This window comes from Patiria miniata, unplaced genomic scaffold, assembly GCF_015706575.1.
Source record: "Patiria miniata isolate m_02_andy unplaced genomic scaffold, ASM1570657v1 HiC_scaffold_7, whole genome shotgun sequence".
Taxonomy (NCBI): domain Eukaryota; kingdom Metazoa; phylum Echinodermata; class Asteroidea; order Valvatida; family Asterinidae; genus Patiria; species Patiria miniata.
In genome coordinates, this window is record NW_024037074.1 from 13,255,664 (window position 1) to 13,276,519 (window position 20,856).

At 42.2% G+C, this 20,856-nt stretch overlaps 2 protein-coding genes and 5 non-coding genes across 8 annotated transcripts; 5 read left to right on the top strand and 2 right to left on the bottom strand.

The window, feature by feature from the left end:
- Positions 1-141: 141 nt before the first annotated feature.
- LOC119745452 (death domain-containing protein 1-like) lies at positions 142-10,521 on the bottom strand. Of its 2 annotated transcripts, XM_038221802.1 has the most exons (12): positions 9,566-10,521; positions 9,137-9,517; positions 5,822-6,371; positions 5,223-5,577; positions 4,624-4,800; positions 3,953-4,371; positions 3,264-3,524; positions 2,667-2,862; positions 2,357-2,539; positions 1,927-1,987; positions 1,599-1,726; positions 142-1,155 (listed from the first exon to the last, which is right to left on the bottom strand). In XM_038221802.1, the coding sequence occupies exons 1-12, from the start codon at positions 10,089-10,091 to the stop codon at positions 946-948; spliced, it is 3,447 nt and encodes a 1,148-aa protein (XP_038077730.1). In that variant the 5' UTR covers positions 10,092-10,521; the 3' UTR covers positions 142-945. The 2 variants fall into 2 exon arrangements, with proteins under 2 accessions (XP_038077730.1, XP_038077729.1); XM_038221801.1 differs by having other exon boundaries at positions 9,137-10,521.
- A 568-nt stretch (positions 10,522-11,089) lies between these two features.
- Trnat-agu lies at positions 11,090-11,163 on the top strand. The gene has a single exon. It is a non-coding gene; the product is annotated as a tRNA-Thr (tRNA).
- Positions 11,164-11,319: 156 nt separating this feature from the next.
- Positions 11,320-11,393, top strand: Trnat-ugu. Its single transcript has one exon. It is a non-coding gene; the product is annotated as a tRNA-Thr (tRNA).
- A 92-nt stretch (positions 11,394-11,485) lies between these two features.
- Trnak-uuu lies at positions 11,486-11,558 on the top strand. Its single transcript has one exon. It is a non-coding gene; the product is annotated as a tRNA-Lys (tRNA).
- A 259-nt stretch (positions 11,559-11,817) lies between these two features.
- Positions 11,818-11,890, top strand: Trnak-uuu. Its single transcript has one exon. It is a non-coding gene; the product is annotated as a tRNA-Lys (tRNA).
- Positions 11,891-11,969: 79 nt separating this feature from the next.
- Positions 11,970-12,043, top strand: Trnat-agu. Its single transcript has one exon. It is a non-coding gene; the product is annotated as a tRNA-Thr (tRNA).
- A 282-nt stretch (positions 12,044-12,325) lies between these two features.
- LOC119746000 (vacuolar protein sorting-associated protein VTA1 homolog) lies at positions 12,326-18,130 on the bottom strand. The gene is made up of 7 exons (XM_038222748.1): positions 17,951-18,130; positions 16,380-16,480; positions 15,669-15,796; positions 15,306-15,381; positions 15,090-15,198; positions 14,309-14,557; positions 12,326-13,876 (listed from the first exon to the last, which is right to left on the bottom strand). The coding sequence occupies exons 1-7, from the start codon at positions 18,057-18,059 to the stop codon at positions 13,731-13,733; spliced, it is 918 nt and encodes a 305-aa protein (XP_038078676.1). The 5' UTR covers positions 18,060-18,130; the 3' UTR covers positions 12,326-13,730.
- Positions 18,131-20,856: the final 2,726 nt, after the last annotated feature.

Below are 20,856 nucleotides of genomic sequence, written 5' to 3' on the forward strand. Positions count from 1 at the left end.
GTGTCATTACCTTTTTTCCTGATTTGCAGTTAGTTGTTCTTTATAATCTTTTATCATCTTTAATCAGTCTTGAATTCCGGACGGTTTCATTGACATGAAGTGGGTTCCAAAGGTGCATATAAAGTGGGACACAAACGCAAATGTGGTAAATTTGCTGATTTTATTATATGATGCAAAAAAAAATTAAAACTCGTACAAAGATTTGAACATAAAATGGGTTTGTGAAAATGTGTGATTAACATTAAATAATAAGTGCATAATTTATTTGGTTGTCATAATATTGCAACAAGTTATGAACAAAATTACTTTACAAATTACGAATATTGAAGTACAAAATATTATTACATGTAGTTGCATCAAAGTAACACCAATGACTGTGCGTAGGTCAAAGTGAAGGTGCGTAAAATCGTGCATTTTCACGAGTATCGATGAAATTTGTTTTAAAAAACATTGGTTGAACTCTGTTAGTTGCATGTAATCTTGTATGTGTAGATAGGTGCTTTAAAAACAACTTTAACAGTTCAACTCATTTTATATAAGCTATCTCTCTGTTTATAAGGCATGAATTGAATTACCCAAGAAAAAGTACCCTCCCCACCAAAATACCCCGCGACGAACCCCGAACTGCCTTCCTCTTCACACCCCAAAAAACTCATCATAAATCAATAAAGAAAGGACTTGTAACTAGTCTACCAAACAGCCTCTCCTGCCTAATCGATTGGGGGCGCTGTGATGATGCCTGGGAAAAGGTTATTATGCGGTAATATGGATGTGAGTTTTTTTTAAACCATGTTTTTTTTTAAGTGCATTTTGAAAAAAATAATCGATGCAATTGCAGAGAGCTGTACACAACGTGCAATTTACCCATACAATTAATTACTAGCGCCCTCTATTGTTTTGTAGACGCCAACCCTTTCCTTATCCTTTCTCTCTCTACCCAAACTCCTAGTATTCATCCATATCAAGCACGTTGAGATTGTTATTATGAGCGATGTGATTGATCTCCGTGTTGCTAGCGTCGCGTTCCTTCAATTCCTCGGCCAGGTCGTACCGTCCACATCGCACCAGCGCCCGGCAGAGTTTCCTCTCCTTGTCGTAGGCTCGTGGTAGCATACTCCGCCATGTTACCAACATGTCCAGCACTTGATGCTCCACCTTTGGGAGAAAACAGCGTTACCAAAGTCAGTTCAAGGAAACGTAAGTAATAATAACATACATATGCTATACATGCCTGTTAAAGTTTGGACTAATAGCGATAATTACAAACATACGGACTTGGTATACCACTGGCTCTCATCTTCGCAATGTGGTTGCCAAAATGCGCGCGCGCCTCAAGTTGAAGATGGCGTGCGCATGCGACGGGCGCTTGCGCGAAGTACCAGTGCTGTCCAGTAACGTCTTCTTGTCTATACCTTTATTTCAAACCTGACAACGTTTTAAAATATTTTGCACAACTTAACGTTTGTGTTTAAAGCTATTAGCAAGGTCTATGCTTGCCTGCAAACCTTTTCACTCTGTAGAGGGCTTTCTTTAAAAGTGACGCCAATGTTCTTGTGCGTCAGGTCATAGTATTAAATCCACATGTAACTCGGTCTAACCTTGATGGGGTTGTTCCGTTTGATGCTCTGCAGTCGGCTTCTCTTGATTCCCAGCACAGTAGCTAAAGATTCCCACTCATTACCAAGCTCCGAGGATAACCAACGAAGATTGGCGTTGCTCACAAAACCTATAGTGTCCAAAAATTCCCGACAACATTATGAGAGCATTTTAAGTGATCAAATAAAACATTCAGATGAATTTACTCCGACATAATTATCAATAATTCTACAGCCTTCTGTTTTTATGGTTTTGACTTCCCGCCAACAAATTATTGATCAACAGATAATCAACAAATTATGAGGGAAAAGAAACTGAAAACGGTCAAACCTCCAGCGTCGATGGCGGTGGCACGGTATCGGCTGGGAGGTAGTGGAGGGTCCGGCTCGGCCTGGTGAAAGAGAAATGTAAAATCTTACTTTTGTAGTTGACATGAACACAATTCTTCTATAGAAACTGCAGCTACAATAACAACATGTGTGACAGCTTCACAACACCTTTAGGAGAAACAGCTGCAGTTTATCAGGGCAGTGCAGCGATGAAATACATGTATAGTACGGCAGTAGCAATAGCAAAAACTGCAGCAACGTATCGACAGTGACTGCAGGGAAGCGGCAACAACAACAACACCCAAGCAGATTTAGCAGCATCTCGACAACGGCAGTTGCAAGAGACAAAATAAATGTATACTAAGTCATACAGCAAAACAATTAAACGGAAAGATAGACCAAAATACCTCGACATGTCAACTCCTGCCTACCTTTGGTAACAAGACCGACAATTTACAGATGAGATCCGACTCTACTTTCCGGAGACTCTGGTAGTCCCTGCCACCTCCGTCCAGTCCCTCTTGTTTCTTCTTCTCCGCCTTGGTCAGCATGGATGCTCCGGAGCGCTTGTTCTCCTTCTCGGCTGCCTTGGCTTCAGCCTCTCGAAGAAGGACCTTAAGAGGCAGCAGAGGATATAATTATTAGTGTGGACCAATAAGAATGTAGTGGCCAAAGTTTCGATCGTGCTATCAAGAAAAATAATTAAGGAGAATAATAATTTAAACATCATTTTTGACGGACCTCCTCCGGATCTTCCATGTCAGCGAGCGTGATGCGCGGCGTGCCGTAAAACTCGGCCATTCCACGGTACTCGTCCGAGCTGTGGTTGCCGAACTTGTTGGTCTCCTCGATGAGGAACTCGACCATGTTCCTGCGATGGGAATGGAAGGTGAAGGTGATTTGGTCGCGGCCCACGATCTTGATGTTGCCGCTGAACCTGGATAAAGGAGGAAAGAAACTTTGTCATCAAGAATAAAAATGTACGTTTTTTGATCAAAAGTAAGGATACAGAAGCCTATCAAGAACAGGACGTATAGTACTTCAAGAACAAGAGGAGGCTATAGGACTACTTGTGGGCCGATTGGCCTGGAATGTCTCATATATGCTTATCTTGGCTACGTCACCGGCATGACGTCATCTCTGGTTCCAAGCCATTTAGATGCATTCAACGTTCAAACCATTTGGAAATACATTCAACTTTGGATTTTTATGTGCCTGAAGAACAGAAATGGACCCAGATTAAGCTGGGGCCTCCTAAATCAAGGCCTGAGATCTTTAAGTTGGAGTCTAAAGCCGAAGTCGGAGATAAACCGATATTTCAAAAGTCCCAGAGCATACTTCAAAGTTATCTCTTGTCCCTCCGACATGGGTACATCTACGCTGGGATCCGGTGGTCCTTCATACCCATCCTGGCTCAGCCGTCTGAGGGCACTATCCAGCTGTCTTGCCGGCACGCACTGCACCACCACGCGCTGTGGGTCGTCTACTCGATGATGGAGGATGATGCTTGCGTATTTGATCTGGAGGGCTCTCTCGAAGGTCTGGGCGACGTTCTTGGCTGGGTAGCGTCCGTCTGAGGTCATGCGAAGGATGAGGAGCCTGTGGAGGAAATTGGACATCGTTATTGCTGATGCTTTTGACAGCCTGTTGAAAGACTTCAATATTTGGTTTTTCTCTTCCCCGACGTATTTTAAAAAACACGAGTTATTGTGAGAAAAAGTTCACAAATTACTTGGTGGGACTCGAACCCACTCGACCACCGAGCTTGCCGTGATTGGCTGGCTGCTTCGAATCTCATTGCAGCGAGTATACCGCAACCAAATAGAATTGAAGGAGCTGATCTTGCCTATCACAATGTTAGTATTACGACTATAAAGATCTAGGTAGTTTATCGATATTAAATAGATCAAGGCCTACTTCAGGATGTTGGTAGGTAACTGTTGGTGGAATAGGACAAGAAATTAATACGATGTTTTGCTTTGCAGATGTAAATTGGCCGCAGTGGCAATCACATCAGTGGCTCTTACTTGTCCATGGGTCTATCCAACTCGATTGACACCAGATCCTTGCGGACCTGCTTGAACTGCGCATTCTCCACCTCGTTCCAGTAGTTCCAATTAGATTGCCGGTGCATCAGATGCAGCGTGTCGTTTGCTGGGTCTCCGCCGAAGATACTGCTCTTGGTCCCCCGTATGATGACTGCTCCGTCCGGTGACAGCGGGGCTTGCTTCTCCGCGGGTTTCGACGGGGAGTTAGCGGAGCTCACACCACCAGCTGCCGGGACTTTGAGCGGGTTTGGAGGGCAGGGGATGGTGACTGTCACAGGCTTCTCGAAGGGCTTGTTGGAGGAGTGGGTTAGGGTGATGATCGGACTTGCGGCGATGAGGTCTGAGCAGTGGCGCATGCGCGCTCGAAGATCACTCACCGCTTGCTCTGCCGGTTGAACCTTAAAAAAAAATCAAGAAAAAGTTAAGTAACTTAAACGACACTTTTGCAGACTCGAGGACAGCAGTACAGAGAATCGAACAATTATGATGCCAAGCTGTCCACTAAAACCCGGTGTCCTGTTCTCAGTAAAACCTGATTGCCAAAATTGTAGTGAAAATTCACCTTGCAGACACCACATTCACAAAGTTTGCCTAATAAGCGATTAGTTGTTGTTCAAACTCGCCGCAAGACAATTTGTAGCACGCCGTACCTGCAGTGTGACGCTCATGAGACTACAGACTCCGGGAGGGTACGCGACGTTCATGCGGTGATCGGAGGAGGATTTGACTACGCCTCCCTTTTTGGTGATGGTCTGTCGGTCCTTGATGAGGCGGGCGATGACTGCGAAGGAGCCGAGCTGGTTCGTGCGAACCTCGGCGAAAGGACCCTGCATGGAACAAGATGGAGAGAAGTTAACGGTGTTGCATCCAGATTGTTAAATCAAATTTTAATCAAGAAGAGGTGTTAATCTACAGCACAAGTCATCACAAGCTATCGCAAGTCATCACAAGTCATCCCTATCATCACAAGCTATTGTAAGTCATCACAAGTCATCACAAGATAATCGCATGTCATCACATATGAAATGTATTTTAACTCTACTTGTTACCTGACTTGAAATTCGACTTGTGACTGACTCGATTGCAACTTTGAATCAAGATTGTTGTTTTTGTCAATGTCGCCATCATCATGCCATTACATAACCAAGTCAGTCATAAATCACTCAGTCTCCTATCAACCGTATCAATAAATGCCCCGATTTTGTATTATAATCTACATAATTAGTGCAAATTAACAAAAGTTGCGAACCTTGTGTTCTGCAAACGAGCTATCCGTTGCCAGCATAGGGACAACCTTCCACTCATCCTCGTTCCCACTCTTAAACTTGACCACGAATTCCCTGGTACTCATCATGCGTGGACTGACACCGTACGGGACGGCCACCACGATGGGGGCTTCCAGCTCTCCCCCCGGGGAGTCCTCGACGTGTTCTACGCTCACAACGTGGCTGACCAACTCTTCGCTGTCCCCAACCGCGTCCACGCTCATGTGGTTGTTGACCACGCAGCAGAAGTCTGGGCTCGAGGATGTGAAGTACTCGGCCTTGTAGCGGACTACGCAGCCGATTTCGTCGTCCGTGACGTCATCGTCTGGAAGATTCAATCTAGGCAAAAAGAAAATAAAAGTTGTTGCTAATGACTGTAATACTGCAAGAACCAGAATAAAACTAGTATCGGTAAACAAAGAAAAACTTCACGATACACTGAGTTCAAAACCTAGGCTTACACATCATTATCTACATGTCGTCAAAACAGAAAACGAACAACTAACCAACCAATCAAACAGACAAACAAACAAATGGAAGTCATATGCCTGTCTGAACTAAAAGTAACTTGAACAACTCTTACATGTGATAGGGCCATTCCATGACGTTGTCTTTAATACTCCTCCTCCTCTTTGGCGATTCCGGCGGTTTAGGAGTCTCCGCCTTTCTCTCGTCTGTTTTCTCAGTCTCCTCTTGTGCAACATCCTCTTCCCTGTCTTCATCCTCCCTATCCGATTCTCCATCTTCCTTGGTCTGTAAATCTTCATTGTCGTCTTCAAGGCGAGAGGAGGTATGTGAATGGGCATCCTCCCCAGACTGTCCTGCATCATCGTCATCATCACTTGCTTCACGATCCTCTTCATCTTTCTGCCTCCCTGCGTCCTCCCCTACCGGTATCTCCTTCTCTTCCTCCTCCTGCTCCTCCACTTCCCCATCTTCAACCTCATCAAGCCTGTCTTCGATCTCTCCAATCTCCTCGACCACCTCCTCAGCCGCAGCCGCTGCCTCCGCCGCAGCCGTCTCCGCCTCGGCGGCCATCTTGGCAGCCTCCGTCACGTCGAGTGCTACCTCGGCCAGTAACGCCTTAGCAGCTGAAACGGCGGCGACTGCCCTCGAATGAGCCTTTTTATTATCTGAAATAAACCCCAAAATTAGGTGAGCCTTTTGACGGAGCCAAGAATAGCACTTGGCGATTGTACTCCGCTAAGCAAAAACAACTGAGAACCTGCCACATGCAGAGGAAAATCCCTTTAAATTCTCGTTGGTAATTCAATTTTGCTAAGCCAAACAATATCAGCTCAGCATGCTTTACGCACCAGGCCCCGGCTTGTCTGGAGTATCTAGCACAAACATGATCAGACCTACATTTCAACAACCCTTCACATATATGCGCATGTGCTCGATGTTCGCTGACTGCAAATCATCACCATGGCAACCTCAGACCATCCCAACGTTGCCTAAGGTACAATCTCATGTAAATCTTTTGGCACTGAAATGAAAAAAAAAAATGGCGTCCAAGTCTGCCATACTTTATCCTGTTTAATCATCAACGGAAAGCCTGAAAACTAAACGTCTGGAATTTAGAAAAAAAAAATATTCAGTTTTGTTGAGGTCTCAAATAATGACAATAAGGAGCACAATTTCTCGATAAACCGCAAACTTATTGAGTGGATTATAATAATTAATTTAACAGCTCAGACTGAGCACTTCGAAATGTCCATCAAATACAAATGACATATTGTCTGTAAAATGACGAATGTAAAGTTCTAAAGCGAGAGATCCGAGGTTTTCTGTGGTCAAAGTTCGAATCAATACTTAACCGTTTCCAGGATTCATACCACACAATATCGGTTTATCATATTGTTTAGTTTTAGTCAGAACAAACTCTTGACACTTTATGACAGAAATAACATTTGCTCGTTGCAAGTCATTCACTGGAATGATTATACCAGAACAAACGCAAAGGAGTGTGGGTGTCGCGAGAAATGCTTAAATTCCAATTCAATTCCAATAAGCTTCAAACTTTAACGTTTTGACAGAACTTAACAAACTTTATGATTCTCAGGCTTTGATGAAAATCCACGAACTGAACCAAGATTTTTCAATGGCCAAAAACGACAAACATCAAAACACTTCACTCGTCAATTAGGATTAACACAATACTTCGCGCGCTAATTCTACTCTTCGTTTAATGTCAACAGTTTGTCGATTTTGCTGGGAAACCTCACGGCCGAGCCGAAGAGCAAATACCGTTGCTATGACAGCGTAAACAGAGCCATGCATAGTACATGTGGTGCTAGGACATGTAATATGCTAAATTATTTGTACATGATGAGGCTTGCACATGAAAAATTGAAATGCCGATTTTAAACTCTTGGGAAACTTTAATAAAGCGAAGGGTTTGACCTCGTAAAGGAGGTATTTACCGATGGGTTTTGATTGTTCTCATTGCAATTATGGCGATCCGTGTACATTTTGGCCACTCATGCTCAAACGAAGAAACTGAACAAATTAATTGCAGAAAAGGAAAGACTCAAACAACAACTTTTAAAGAGGCTACAACAGGAAATTCGTCCTAACAGTCTCCCAATCGATTTATCAGCTCAAGAAATTCTTGTGTCAAATTCAGAGAAAACAAAATTATCCAAATTGTGGAATTACAATTTTTGGAAAATGTTGGCAAAATTGATTGAGTATTAAGAAGAATAATACAAGTCTGTATTAATGAGTAATGATTCATAATGAGAAAACTTTGTTTTAAACCATGTGTTTTAAGATAGGCAAAGGTTTCAAATGTACCTGAAGTTCAGCTGAAGTTCGGCGGCTATTCAGAACCGATTCGCCCGGGCTGAAAATTCGCGCGTCGGCCTCGAAGTTAAACAAGTCTCCAAATACGTTCGTGACTTCGCAAAGGTCTTCGCAATCAAACGAATGATCCCGAAAGATCCAAATCGTCGACAAAACATCCACAATTTCTCTCCAAATGCCTCGTGCGGCCCAGTCCACTGTATTTGATGCTGTATTCCAATATTGCTTCAGTGTTGTTCTTTGCTTCATTAATAAATGATGAACAAATTCTATTTTGCCGTGGCTTTTATTATTCGGCGTTTATTCTGGGGCGGCGTTGATATTGGGTGATATACAACACAATCGTGATCCTGAATGTCTATTTGCACTGTTTTGTGATCGTATGGTTACGCCTCACCCATATCGCGTTAATACCGAGTATTGGCCGTGCCAGGTTGTTGGATTAGCTAGTGTACAATGTAAAGCCGATTGTTTGTTCAGGAGAAGTCACCAAAAGTTGACTTGATCTGGCCAGAGCAAAATATTAACATGGGTCCGCTGTACTAATGATCAGGTGTGAATGCTATTCTTCTTGTAAGATTTTCATCTCAATTTTTGAAATATTTGATCATAATGATTGACTCAGGGCGGGAGTAGCTTTGCGTAGGCGCGAGTTTTTCGAGACCCCACCCTCAAGATCCGTTTATCTGTCTTTATACATGTATCAGCTCCTCTTTTGGGGTGTGGCATGCACGATGATCAAGTTCAGGCAGATGAACGTGCCAGCCATTCTCAGTAGACCACCCACAATCTCACGAGCGTCATTTTGGCATGATATTGCGGTCTTATTATTTATGGGAAGGTATTATTATTGTACCGAGACCTGGGGGCCTGATTGTAAGAGTCGGCATAAAGGAGGACCACATGTGTTGGGTTATTCTTCATCAAGGTATGGACGTGGTATGGGAAATTGAGGTCCTTCATAAAACTTGGTTTCTCATGCCCATAATTCCCTGCAAAGGTCATTACTTTTCTAATCACTATTATATAAAAATGGATGTTATGAAATTAAAACCTCAATAAACAGCTGAAAACGATCAAAATGTCTTACCTGTGTTTTCTTGTCCCTCCATCATCACCTCAGCCTCAGCATCAGTTGATCGGTTCAGCCGCGCCTCCAGGGTTCTCTTCAGTCCCTGCGCTGCCTCACGGATCGCCTCAATCCCCTCATAGAGCCTCAGGCTCTGATCCTCACTGTCTCGTAGCGTGTCCGTCAGCTCGCCCAGGATCCCTCGGACGTGGGAACTCTCGAACTTTCTAAGATTCTCGGTGTTCTCTAGGCGCTGCGTCTCCTCACGTAAGGCTTGGATGAAGGAGGTAAAGACGGCGGCCGTGTTGGTTTCCCCCCGAGGAACCTCATCAGCTGTAACCTCCGGATCCTTAGATACTTCACTCGTTCCGTTCTCAGATGGTTCGTATTTCTCACTTGCACCTTGATTCGGGTAATGTCTACTTCCATCCTCAGAAACGTTATAATCACTCTTTGAGGCCTTGAGGCTCTTACCTGATACCTCACTGGGTGCACTTCTTTTGGAGAGATCGGAGACGCCTCCCATGCTTCTATTGTCGGAACCTCCTCTGAGTGACGAGGCACTTTGCGAAAGATCTAGATCTGTTGAGTAGTCCACTGACGGGGCCCTCTCTGATGTGAGGTTCCCCGACACGGACCTCGTACTGCCAGAGGACCTCAGTGAGGCTCTCTCGGCCGCCTCATCATCAATGGAGAGGTTTTCTGGTTCCGATGCCTCATTGATAGAATCTTTGGTTGTCACTGAGGCTACCTCTGAGGTACCAGACGACCTCCTGTCACTGTGCGAGAGCGGCACAGAAACCTGGGAGCCCGGATCCTTTTGGGAATTGTTGAACCTCACGGAGCTTGCCTGGGAGGGCGTCTTTGAGGGCTTTCGAACCCCCTTACTCTGGTCGGTCTTCCTGCTCGTGCTCTCATCCTCCTCACCGTGTGAGTGCCTGCAACGGGACGGTTTAGCCTCCCCAACATCAGACATTGTCGACTCGTTGGCCTCCGAGTTTGATAAATCAAGAGGTTGTCGTCTGTTTTTAATAATGCAATCTGTCTGGGCAGGTACTCAGTCCATTACGAGTGCTTGTTAATAATGAAGGATGCCATGCCTGGGTGGAACTGTCCGCGTGACAGAGTGAAACCTCTCATCTCCAAATCAAAACATCAGTCACTGCTTCATCTCCGGGCAACGGTTAAAATCAAAGATATTGCTTTGATGTTTATTCCCGGTTCACAAATTCAGGGTACGCCCTTCGTGTTCCAAGACTGTACAAGTGAAACTGCAGTCTCAACTACTCGTGCAATTTTGACGTTATAGGTAATTGACCAAGCACGACCACCAGCGCGCCGATCGAATGAATTGACCGGGGGCCAAAGACGCTCTCCCGGGGTAACCATTGTCCGGCTGACCCGCTCACAATAACATCATTTTTGGGCTTCATTCATGTTTCAGTAGGGGCCAGACTTTTGTCAACAATGGGGGCACCTGTGTTTTGATGAATTATTCATAAGACAATCCGTTAACAATGCCTAAAACATGTCCACCTTCTGGTTGTTTGTTTTCTTGCTTGGAGTTATTTATTCCGTACAAGGATTAGCCGCAGGAATGGGGTTAAGTGTATTAAAAGTCAATAGGGTAAAAGAACAGGTGAAATTAATTTTACAAATTCATAAATTCTGTTTAGAAAAACAAGTTTGGGTTTTTATGAGCAGTTTCTTGAGCCGCTGAAATCGCATTGCCTCCAATTTACAGAAAATCAATCGAAAACGTATTTACTACACAAATTGATAAATCAATGAATTATTTTTAAAAAAAAATAAAGCAATTGACTTCCAACAGAAATGTTCAAAGATTCAAGTTTACAGGGAGAATCAAAATAACTCACTAATTATCACTAATACATCATAACTATATCGGCCCTAAAATAATTGTGTGCAATAGGAATTCCGGTATCATCAACTTCTGTTTTTGTTTATTATATCGGCGCCGTGGCTTAGTTGGTTAAAGCGCCTGTCTAGTAAACAGGAGATCCCCGGTTCGAATCCGGGCGGTGCCTTTTTTTTGGGGGGGGGGGGGTAATTCTTCATCGGATTATCTTTTATGCTTGAAACTTATCGGGGTTTTTTGGGGGGGGGGTGGGCGGGTGATCAAACTTTCTTTTTTGGTAAACTGGACATTATGTTCTTTACCTTTAAAGGTATCTTTTTAGCGTGGCACCATGGCTTAGTTGGTTAAAGCACCTGTCTTGTAAACAGGAGATCCCCGGTTCGAATCCGGGTGGTGCCTGTTTTTTTGTTATGTAATATAAAACAAATCATTATTTTTCTTAAAATTGTTTTGGAAATGGGTTAACTTACTTCGCAAAATTTGTGTTCAGAGCCCGGTTAGCTCAGTCGGTAGAGCATCAGACTTTTAATCTGAGGGTCAGGGGTTCGAGTCCCTTATCGGGCGAAAAAAGTTGCTTAATTTGTTTTTAACCTTGTATACAAAATAAGATATAAATACAAGAAAAATGGTGCACCTTGTGAACAGCTGCCGCCGTGGCTTAGTTGGTTGAAGCGCCTGTCTAGTAAACAGGAGATTCTTAGTTCGAATCCGGTCGTTGCTTTAGTTTTATTTTCCATTTTGGTTTTTCTCTCTGTGTGTTTTTTTTTTTTACATACAGTTATAATGTGGATTCTTAAGTATGCAGCAAATATGAGTTTCCGGAGCCCGGTTAGCTCAGTCGGTAGAGCATCAGACTTTTAATCTGAGGGTCAAGGGTTCGAGTCCCTTACCGGGCGTAATGGTACTTGTTTTGTTCTTGTAACGATTTACAAACAAAATAAAATCAGCAAATACAACATCTTCTTTGAATAACGCGGCGCCGTGGCTTAGTCGGTTAAAGCGCCTGTCTAGTAAACAGGAGATCCCCGGTTCGAATCCGGGCGGTGCCTACGACCACCTTTTAACTTTCTTCCTTAATAAACATTCTGACCCATTGTTGCTAACCGAAGTTATCAAAACACAAGAGGGGAAATCACTTAATTTTTTTTTCTTTCTATAAACAGAATTGAAGGAGAAACCAAGAAAAACATCTGAATTCGATTGACTAATTCAATCCTGCTATAGAACTTGGGCGGGATGGGGTGGGGTGGGGTGGAGCAGGGCGGGGCAGGGTGATGGATGAAGAATGGCGTGTAACACAACCCCCAAAAGAGAAAAGACGTGAAACAAAGTTCTACATATAGGTATATACATGTTTATTTGCACACATATAAAACAAATTGCAGTAAGTTGACAAATATAATCAAGACGGCAACAAATTATCTTTTTAGGCCACGGTTCACGTCTATCTCACATATCATTTGTAATTATTTCATCATTTATCTAAGCACTTTCTCCTACTCACATACAAAACGTACCCACACAGACATCCTCATAAAAACCCCAACACATAGTTGAATAAAGCAAGGCAAAGGAGCAAAACCATTCTTTTGAAGACATTTTTGAGAGACAGACACCAGACATAAATACACCTTTTCTTTGCATGTTTACAACTAGCCAGGGATTAAAGTTACATTTAATTTGTGTTGAAGTGAGACAAAATTTACTGGTGATGTGTCATTTGTGCATTGAATGTCAATCCTTATGATTTGCATATGTTACAATTTTCACAATTTTTTGCCACAGAACTTTTCATCATCATCATTATTATCACACAATCAATCACACAACCATCGTCTTTATCACGATTCAAACCAATAAATTTATAATTTTGTTGTCATTCACTTAAAGGTTAAATAATCTTTTAAACATTTCCGACCCAGTTGAACAAGTAACCCTAACAGTCTGTCCCCTATCAAAGCTATGGCCATTTTTCAAATCCTGGTTTTGTCCCCAGGTTCGGCTCTATTTTTGACCCAAAAACCATCTGCAGAACTTAATGATTGACTTAACGAACCAACTAACAACAAATGTTGCCTGAATAGATTATTTAACCACATCTTCCTAAGTTCTCATAGGGGAAAATCGATCCATGTTGAGCAGCAATCGCCAAAGTCAGGGGCTAAAATTAAGATGTCTGTGCCACACCTGGAGACAAACCCATGGCTTGAGAAATGCCTTTTTATAAAGTTGTCTAAATTTTAGTCTGGTGCTGATGATGCATATAAATAATCTTGTGAACATGCTTCAGGGAATCTGACAGGGATTATTTCACAGAGGCTTGGATATCCTACCACGGAGGCCCAATTTCTGCTGAGCAGAAAATACCACTTAGCAAATTTTAATGCTTAGCTTGAATGCCCATAAACAATACACACTGCATCGCATTTTGGCTGGTAACCTGTTTCTGCTAAGCAGATATTTGCGGTGCTTAGCAGATTTCTGCACTAAGCAGCCCTACACAATAAGCCAGTTCGATATCTCGATGAAGTAGTCCAGGTCAAAGGTCATTCAGGATGAAATCGCTGACGTGATGTTACCCGAACGCCATTTCTGCTTGTACTTAACGTGCGAGCGTGGTGCTACCTTCTCCATGCGCGTTCGCGCGCACGCCTTCGATAAATGACCCGTGACCCATATCATTGTGCGCATGCGCAGTTGAAATACCGACCTGGCTTATTGGTTCCAACTGTTCGGTTATTCCTTTCCCGTTTTGAGCAACCTTAACGCCTTTTCTAGATAATCCACTGCCGTCGGTATGTCGTCATATTGTAGCGAGCTGCCAGCATACTTGCAGTACTTCTGTGCTTTGCCGAAATCATCCGTCGATAACTTGGGGAATCCTGGTTCCAAGAAAGAAAAAGACGAGAACGTGAAAATGAAATTGTGCCAATTGAACCCTAACTCCGTCAGAATTTATGTTTGGAGTTTCCGTGGATTCTCCAAAATCCTCAGCTGTGCAGGAAGCCAATGGCACATGTTCTTGTACTTCCAATTTCAAGGGGCAAAATTGTTCATGTATTAACAGTGGCTGGGTTGTACCTTTCTTAACTTTGCGTCCTCATAAAAATTTCAGGGTGGATTTGAGAAGAGAGTTACAGTCAAAGTCATAAACTCATGTAAATGGATCAATATCTTGAGAAACCAAAATAGAATTTCAAAAGAGGCACTTGCTGTGAGGCCACACAGCAGGCTCAACAGTTATGGCAAAGGGAAATGGTCAACTGAAAAAAAAAATCTCGAGAATGGAGGATGAGATATCCGTGACAACGAACCTGTGTTTGAATTCTGGCCGCCAACTGAGGGCGGTGTAGGCTGGGGGCCCGGGATACCCCCTTGGAACGTCCCAGGCTGCTCCGGCGTGGTGGGCGGGGCATGCATCCCAGGGGGGATGAGATTCGGATTGACAGGAGGGTAGGCGGGGCCAGGCTGCTGGCTGCTGGGGTCCGGGGGAGGGAATGAGGAGGCTCCTGATGGCACACCTGGGGGGACGGGGAAGGAGAGGTTGCCGGGCGCCATGGCACCTGTTGAGAAAAAATCAGAGAAGTCGGAAATGGATTTTTTTTAAAACACCTTTCCTACGGATTGTTAACACTCACAACTATCACAGAGTTTTATGATAAAGGCTACCAAGATGATTGTAGTTGAGTATCTTGCTGAAGGACACAACATAATTTATTTTGTAGTAAATAGCTGGATTCGAACCCAAGGCCCTCTGATCATGAGTCGTGTGGATATAAAGACAAGGTAAAGTAGCCTGCAAATGGACACAAATGATAGGCCAGTGGATGAATTTGTACCTGTGACCTTCCTATAACAGGTCATGAGAACAATAGCCGTAAGGTAAGCTGCCTTGCTTAAAGGCACAACTGGATTCGAACCTATACTCTCTGACCACACATCATGAGGAATATTGAGCCGTGTCAAGGGAAAGGAAATACGGACAAAGCTGACATTTGAACCTGTACCCTTTTTATCACAGGTCATGGGACAGGGTTAAATGCCTTGCTCAAGGATGCAACTCGGTTCTTGGTTGGATTCGAACCACAAACTCACCCTCTTCCCCTTCCTCATCCAGCGGCCCTGCGTGTGGTGTCTCTCCTCGCTTCTGACAGCTGGTGATGTGCGTCACTTTCCATTTGGCGTACTTTTTTGTTTGCTGCAGCTGTTGGCAGTTGATGACAAAAGGAAAAACAAGAACTGTAAGTTGAAGAAAGTTCTTTTTGCTTTAATCTTGTCTTTGACTTCAAAGAAATTAGTATGGTGACATACCTCGTCCGACAGTTCTCCAAATGTCTGCATGACATCGAAGAGGAGACCAGACTTGTAAAATGACTTTACCATTGCCCTGAAAAAAAAGTAGAAATTGACACTTATTTTATTTATCGACACTTGGACCAAAACGCCCTCTATGTCCATCCGAAGGTATGGTCATGTGATCCCCGTTGTAACAACGTCATCATTTAGAGCTTGTTACAGAAATGAAAATTAGTGTATGATTTTATTCCCATTTTCCCTGGTGACAATTCTTAATCATAGAAAAATGTAAAAAAATTAGACCCTAAATTGAAGGCACTTAAAATCTTGTTTGGGGAAACTGGAGGTTTTGCATAAAACTTAAATTCTGGTCTTTACTTGTGGAATCTGCCTGCCCTGTCCTCATTGTCTGCATACACAAATATCTTCAAGGAGCAGTTTTCGACGTGTGCCTGGGACGCCAGCTCATTGCTCAAGATCTCGTTAGGAGTCAACTCTTGCTTGGACTGAAACAAAACCATCGAAACAAAAAAATAACTTCTTAAAGCCACTCTAACTTCACTCACTGTATAATACCACAACCACGATAAGATTTTGTGGAATAATCTAGTGTCAAATGCCTTGCAACGGACCATTTCAGTATTGCTGTGATTGGTCAACAATCAGGGGCTGGGCTTAACCCTGACCTTTCTACATCCTCCAAAATCCTCCAGGCGGTTTTTGGAGGATTTTGGAGGATTAAGGCTGAATGGCAAAAAAAAAAAGAGTCGGTTGATTTTGGAGGATGCATTGTGTTGAGTTCGTAGGCTGTACCCAGCATGTTTATGCTCAGCCGTGCATAATTGAGCCCTGCATTATAATCCATATCATCTGCATTGCTTCTGAATGTCATCAGCACTGCCTCAACCCATTAACAGTGATTGTTGGATGATTTTTAAGGATTGAGGCATTGGTCACCCCCACTGAACACATTCAAGAAATAACAGGCGATTTTGGAGGATTGAGGCTGCATCTAATTTTTACATGGTGGCAACTGGAGGATTTTGAAAAATAAGTTATGGCTTAATTGGAAGAAACTTGTTTCCTCACCTTTTCTAGCCTGTCCATTAACGAAAATAAAAACGCCCTATGCTCTGGAGATTTGTCTTGTTTGTCCAGTGCAAGGGCTGTTTCCATTGCATAACGCCTGCCTGAAAATAACAAAGTAAATAAAAAAAAATGACAGTCCTCTCATCCCGAAGCACATATTTCAAGAATAAAGTCTGACATACTAAGTGAAGACTATGACATTTTATCATCACTTATCAATCCAGAATACACATGTGTAAACAGAAATGGTACTTGATAAAAGCTGTGACATTTATTCTTAGCACTTCTTAATTTCTTTAACTATCTTCCTGTCCCTCCTAGGCTCCTAGGCCACTAATTGTGTTTACTTTTCAATTTGCAATTAGCTGATGCCTAAAATAAACAAGTGTGGTCGTCCCTTCACTTTGTGTTAACAAATGTAAGCGAGCACCTGTTAATTGATGCAACTACAACTTTTGAGAAAAGCTGAAAAGGCATATAATTATACCCATATGAAAAATTCCCCATATAGGACCAGACAATGTAAGTGATTTTTTAAACGTAGTTGAACATGTAGCAAGACCTTTATTTACACTTTAGGATGTCATCCACAGCACTACGTTTTATCACTAAAATCAAAGTCATTAGATACAAGCACTCTCTGAGGGACAAGGACAAATTTAACGATGGTTTGCTGAGTGACGACAACGGGTGAGTATTCTTATCATACAAGGAATGGCAAGATTCACCTGAAGAGATCAAATTAAAGTATATATATTTTTTGCCCCGTTTTTTGTATTGGAATAAACATATAAGAATATTAAAATACAAGATATGACCTATTCATAAGATGGAATTTTTGTATGACCTACAAAAATACAACTTTTAAATGAGTGATTGTCAAATTTGGTCCAAAAATAAATGGAAAAAAGTCTGGTATTTTGGCATTTCCTGGTTATCAAAAATTGTCCCGGCAATTTTAATACCCTGAAGGGAAAGAATTTGATACTGGGCCACCACTCAGACCTCCTGCACTAAGTCTATGGGCGGGCCATGACAGAAAAAGTTTAAGTATTTTAAGAATTTTTGCACTCCTTAAATCATTTGTAAATGGTGTTTTTTTCATCAGATTTACAACTTTTGGTACTTTTAAGATCATATTAGGGAATATGAGTGGTGGCCCAGCATGGAGCTCTTCCCCCCAGAAGATCCTATTCCTAAGAAAAAAAACCCCCATACCTTCACAGCCCCCCCCCCCCGCCCGCCCCAATCAGACACCACGCCCATCATGACTGTCTGATCTCGCATACGTACAGCATTTAGTGATCTCTTACGGGTAGTCGTGTATGATCACTGCATAAACATGTAAATGAACAGTCTCATTATTGCACTGAAATTTAAGTGCAAGTTGCAGTCAAAGCATAAAAATGAATGTTCGAAGCTTCGTGCATAACGTGCACGGTGTTACGGGTGCATGTATTTTACGTGTGTCTGAATGGGATGATTAATGTCAAGACACCGAAGCTCAACAGTTGATTTCTCCTATAAATCAAGACCGGAGTTACATCCAAAGTCCACCCCGTGATACTTACAAAAGTAGGCGACCAGTGGGTCCCTTTTGTCGTGATCTCTTGCCAGCAGAACGTACGGGCGAATCGCTTTTAACTTGACGGGAATTTCGAGTTCATCCGAGTCCGCCATCTTGCTTTTGTTGTTCGCTGGTCGTCTGCTCAATACACGAGTTTTACCTCGCGTTGTGTCGTAAACCAGCGCACTGTCTGATTGACTCACTGTCATGGGAATTTTGTTGTCTCTTTTATTTAAAAATAAATTATTAGAAATCGCACAATTTACAAAATAACAACAAAGGTAAAAAAAAAACCCAACATTTTTCTGCAACATGGATGTTGTAACGAAATAGATTGGCCTATTCATTTTGATGGTAGTTTTTAATGAAAAGGAATAAGAAACCACTAAAAAAGCTAATTGTCAGATTTTTCTTTTAATTTTTAATTTCTTAGAAAATGAAATATTTTATCGAATTATAATCCAACTGATCCAGTCTTTTTGTTTTTTATGACACTATCCCCAACTTAGATTTTAAAAAAACAGGGGAAAAGCGGGAAAAGTGTTGTGTCGGTACTCCGACTCGAGCTCTCGAGCTCTCTTGTGTCAATCTTAATATTTTTGAGAAGTTATGCAATTCAGTTATTTTGTTCCAATGTTTTTTTTGTTTTATCCCACTGTTTTCAATTTGTATCAAACACTACAATGTAGTTCTGAACTAGCATGCTCTTAAGTTCAAATAGTATATCTCTGTGCCATGTCCTATGTAAATTGACGTGATTTTGAGGGTTTGAACCCCGGCTTTTTCATTAACATTTTTTTATGCTCGCTTTGAATTCGACGCACTATGACTTTTTTTAAAACGGTTGTCGAGTTTGTGTTACTCATCGGTTGGGGAGGAAACACGCCACTGCCTGCAAACTCGGCAACAAGTACTTGAACACATCCAACAAATAACGGCTCTCCAAAGTATGTCAACAGTTCAGTACAAAACACTTCAACGGGACAAAATGGGTTTGTCAAGTAAAATGTTCACGGCAACTGACTGTGACGTGACTTTGTACCACGACTACCTCCGGTTCAGAATCATGGACGAATTTGTTTCGAAAGATTGAGAAGTCGGAGAATTATGTTCTTTTTCATTTTGGAAGAGTTTCTGTCTCGCTTTGTTGATCAGTGATGAATCAGACCTTTTCGTTTCCCAAGTATGCCAGACGTGACAGGAGGCGATCGACAATATTTCTGAACGGCCGGGGAATGTAAGTACACAACTCGACGTGTTTTTAGTGCTGAAATCATTGCTATGGACCCGGCCCTTGGCAACGGAAGCTTGATTAACATAACGACTAACCGAGACAAGTTTTTATAATCGATTCGGCATTTAGGCGTGTTCCTTTAGCTTGTCTTGCATCAGTAGTTTTACTTAGCTTTAAGGTACCATTACTTTATTTTCTTATTTTAACCTTACCATTGCTTGAAACTCTGTCTCTACCCCGATTCTAGTTAGGAAGCATATTTCTAGGTCTATTTCTGTGTGTGAGGAGAAATAATACCACTGTAGGTTTTGTAAAATTCCTCTCATCGCCCCGGTCCACATGGTGTGTATTGAAGACGCAGCGCGTCATTTTTCGGCAAATCGGCGAGATCAGAAAATCATGGAAACTTGTGACACTAATAATAAAACTTGTCCACCAGTAAGACACAATTTTTATTTTAAATGTCATGTACTAGTTATTTTTTAAAAATAATATAATGCATTGATTATGGGGTTGAAGTGTGACCAAAATTACTGGTTGATTATGAAGGGATATTTTTTTCATAAGGTATTCTCGCCCGAGACTTCTTGGAAAACACTGGCTGGAAAAACAAAACAATAACATTGATGCTGCACGACTTTATGTGACAGGTTTTTTTCCGATTTTCTAATTACACTCGAAATCAAACGGACTTCCACGTGACTATTTGATCACGTGGCCATTCGCGCAACTGCGCATGTGTCGGTTTCCGTTGCTTTTGATTGGTTCTCCGCGACTCTGCTGTTTTGTCTAAGAAATTTACTCACCTGCATACTTACAAAGCTCTTGCAAAAATACACCTGTAGTGTCAATAAAAGTATATTTCCAGGAAGCGTTTATTTAACACAGTGAACATGGCGTCGACATGCACTTCAGTTGAGAGGAAAGTTACCGAAGTATGCAAATTTTAAACACCACAAAAGAAAGTAGAGCTTATGTATACATGGTGACTAAACTGTAGATGTAATCCTTTAGTTTACACACAGTCATACACTGACTGTCCATTTCGTCCATTGTATGTCCAACATGATTTTCCCCCCACCGTTTGTCTAAAATGTTTGCCTTCGTAGTATAACTCCCTACCAGTAATTATGTCTGTACACAGTAGCCAACGCATCCTTTGTACATGCTTCGTAAACAAACATTGACTTTTGCTGTGTTTTTAATTGACGTGGGTGGCTGTACTGGTAAAGTTAAGTCTCACTGTGTGGCGTCAAATAAAAACAGATTGCTAACTTGTCAGCTGAAAACTTTGGGATGACAATTAGAGCGCTACGCACAAGATACTCCTGCTCATTTGAAAACCTTCTTGAAGTGAAAAGTGACACAGAGTGAAAATCAGTAGGCAAAAAGGACTAGTAAAAACTCAGAAATGGAGAAATCGCAGCCAAAATTCGCCAGCATGATCAGCCTGCTGAACCGTAGTCCGGAGATGAAACGGTTTCGCGCGTGAGTATACTTTTGAATAACTCACCGACTTTGTGTTTTTTTAAGATGCATAATAATACACCATTCTACTTTATTATCATTTTTCTTCATTATACAATTAACATGAAATGAATAGGTTTAGTTCAGTGATCTCACATATCCATTACGTACCGGTGAAACTTCGCATAGTGCTCGAGCAATGAAACTTA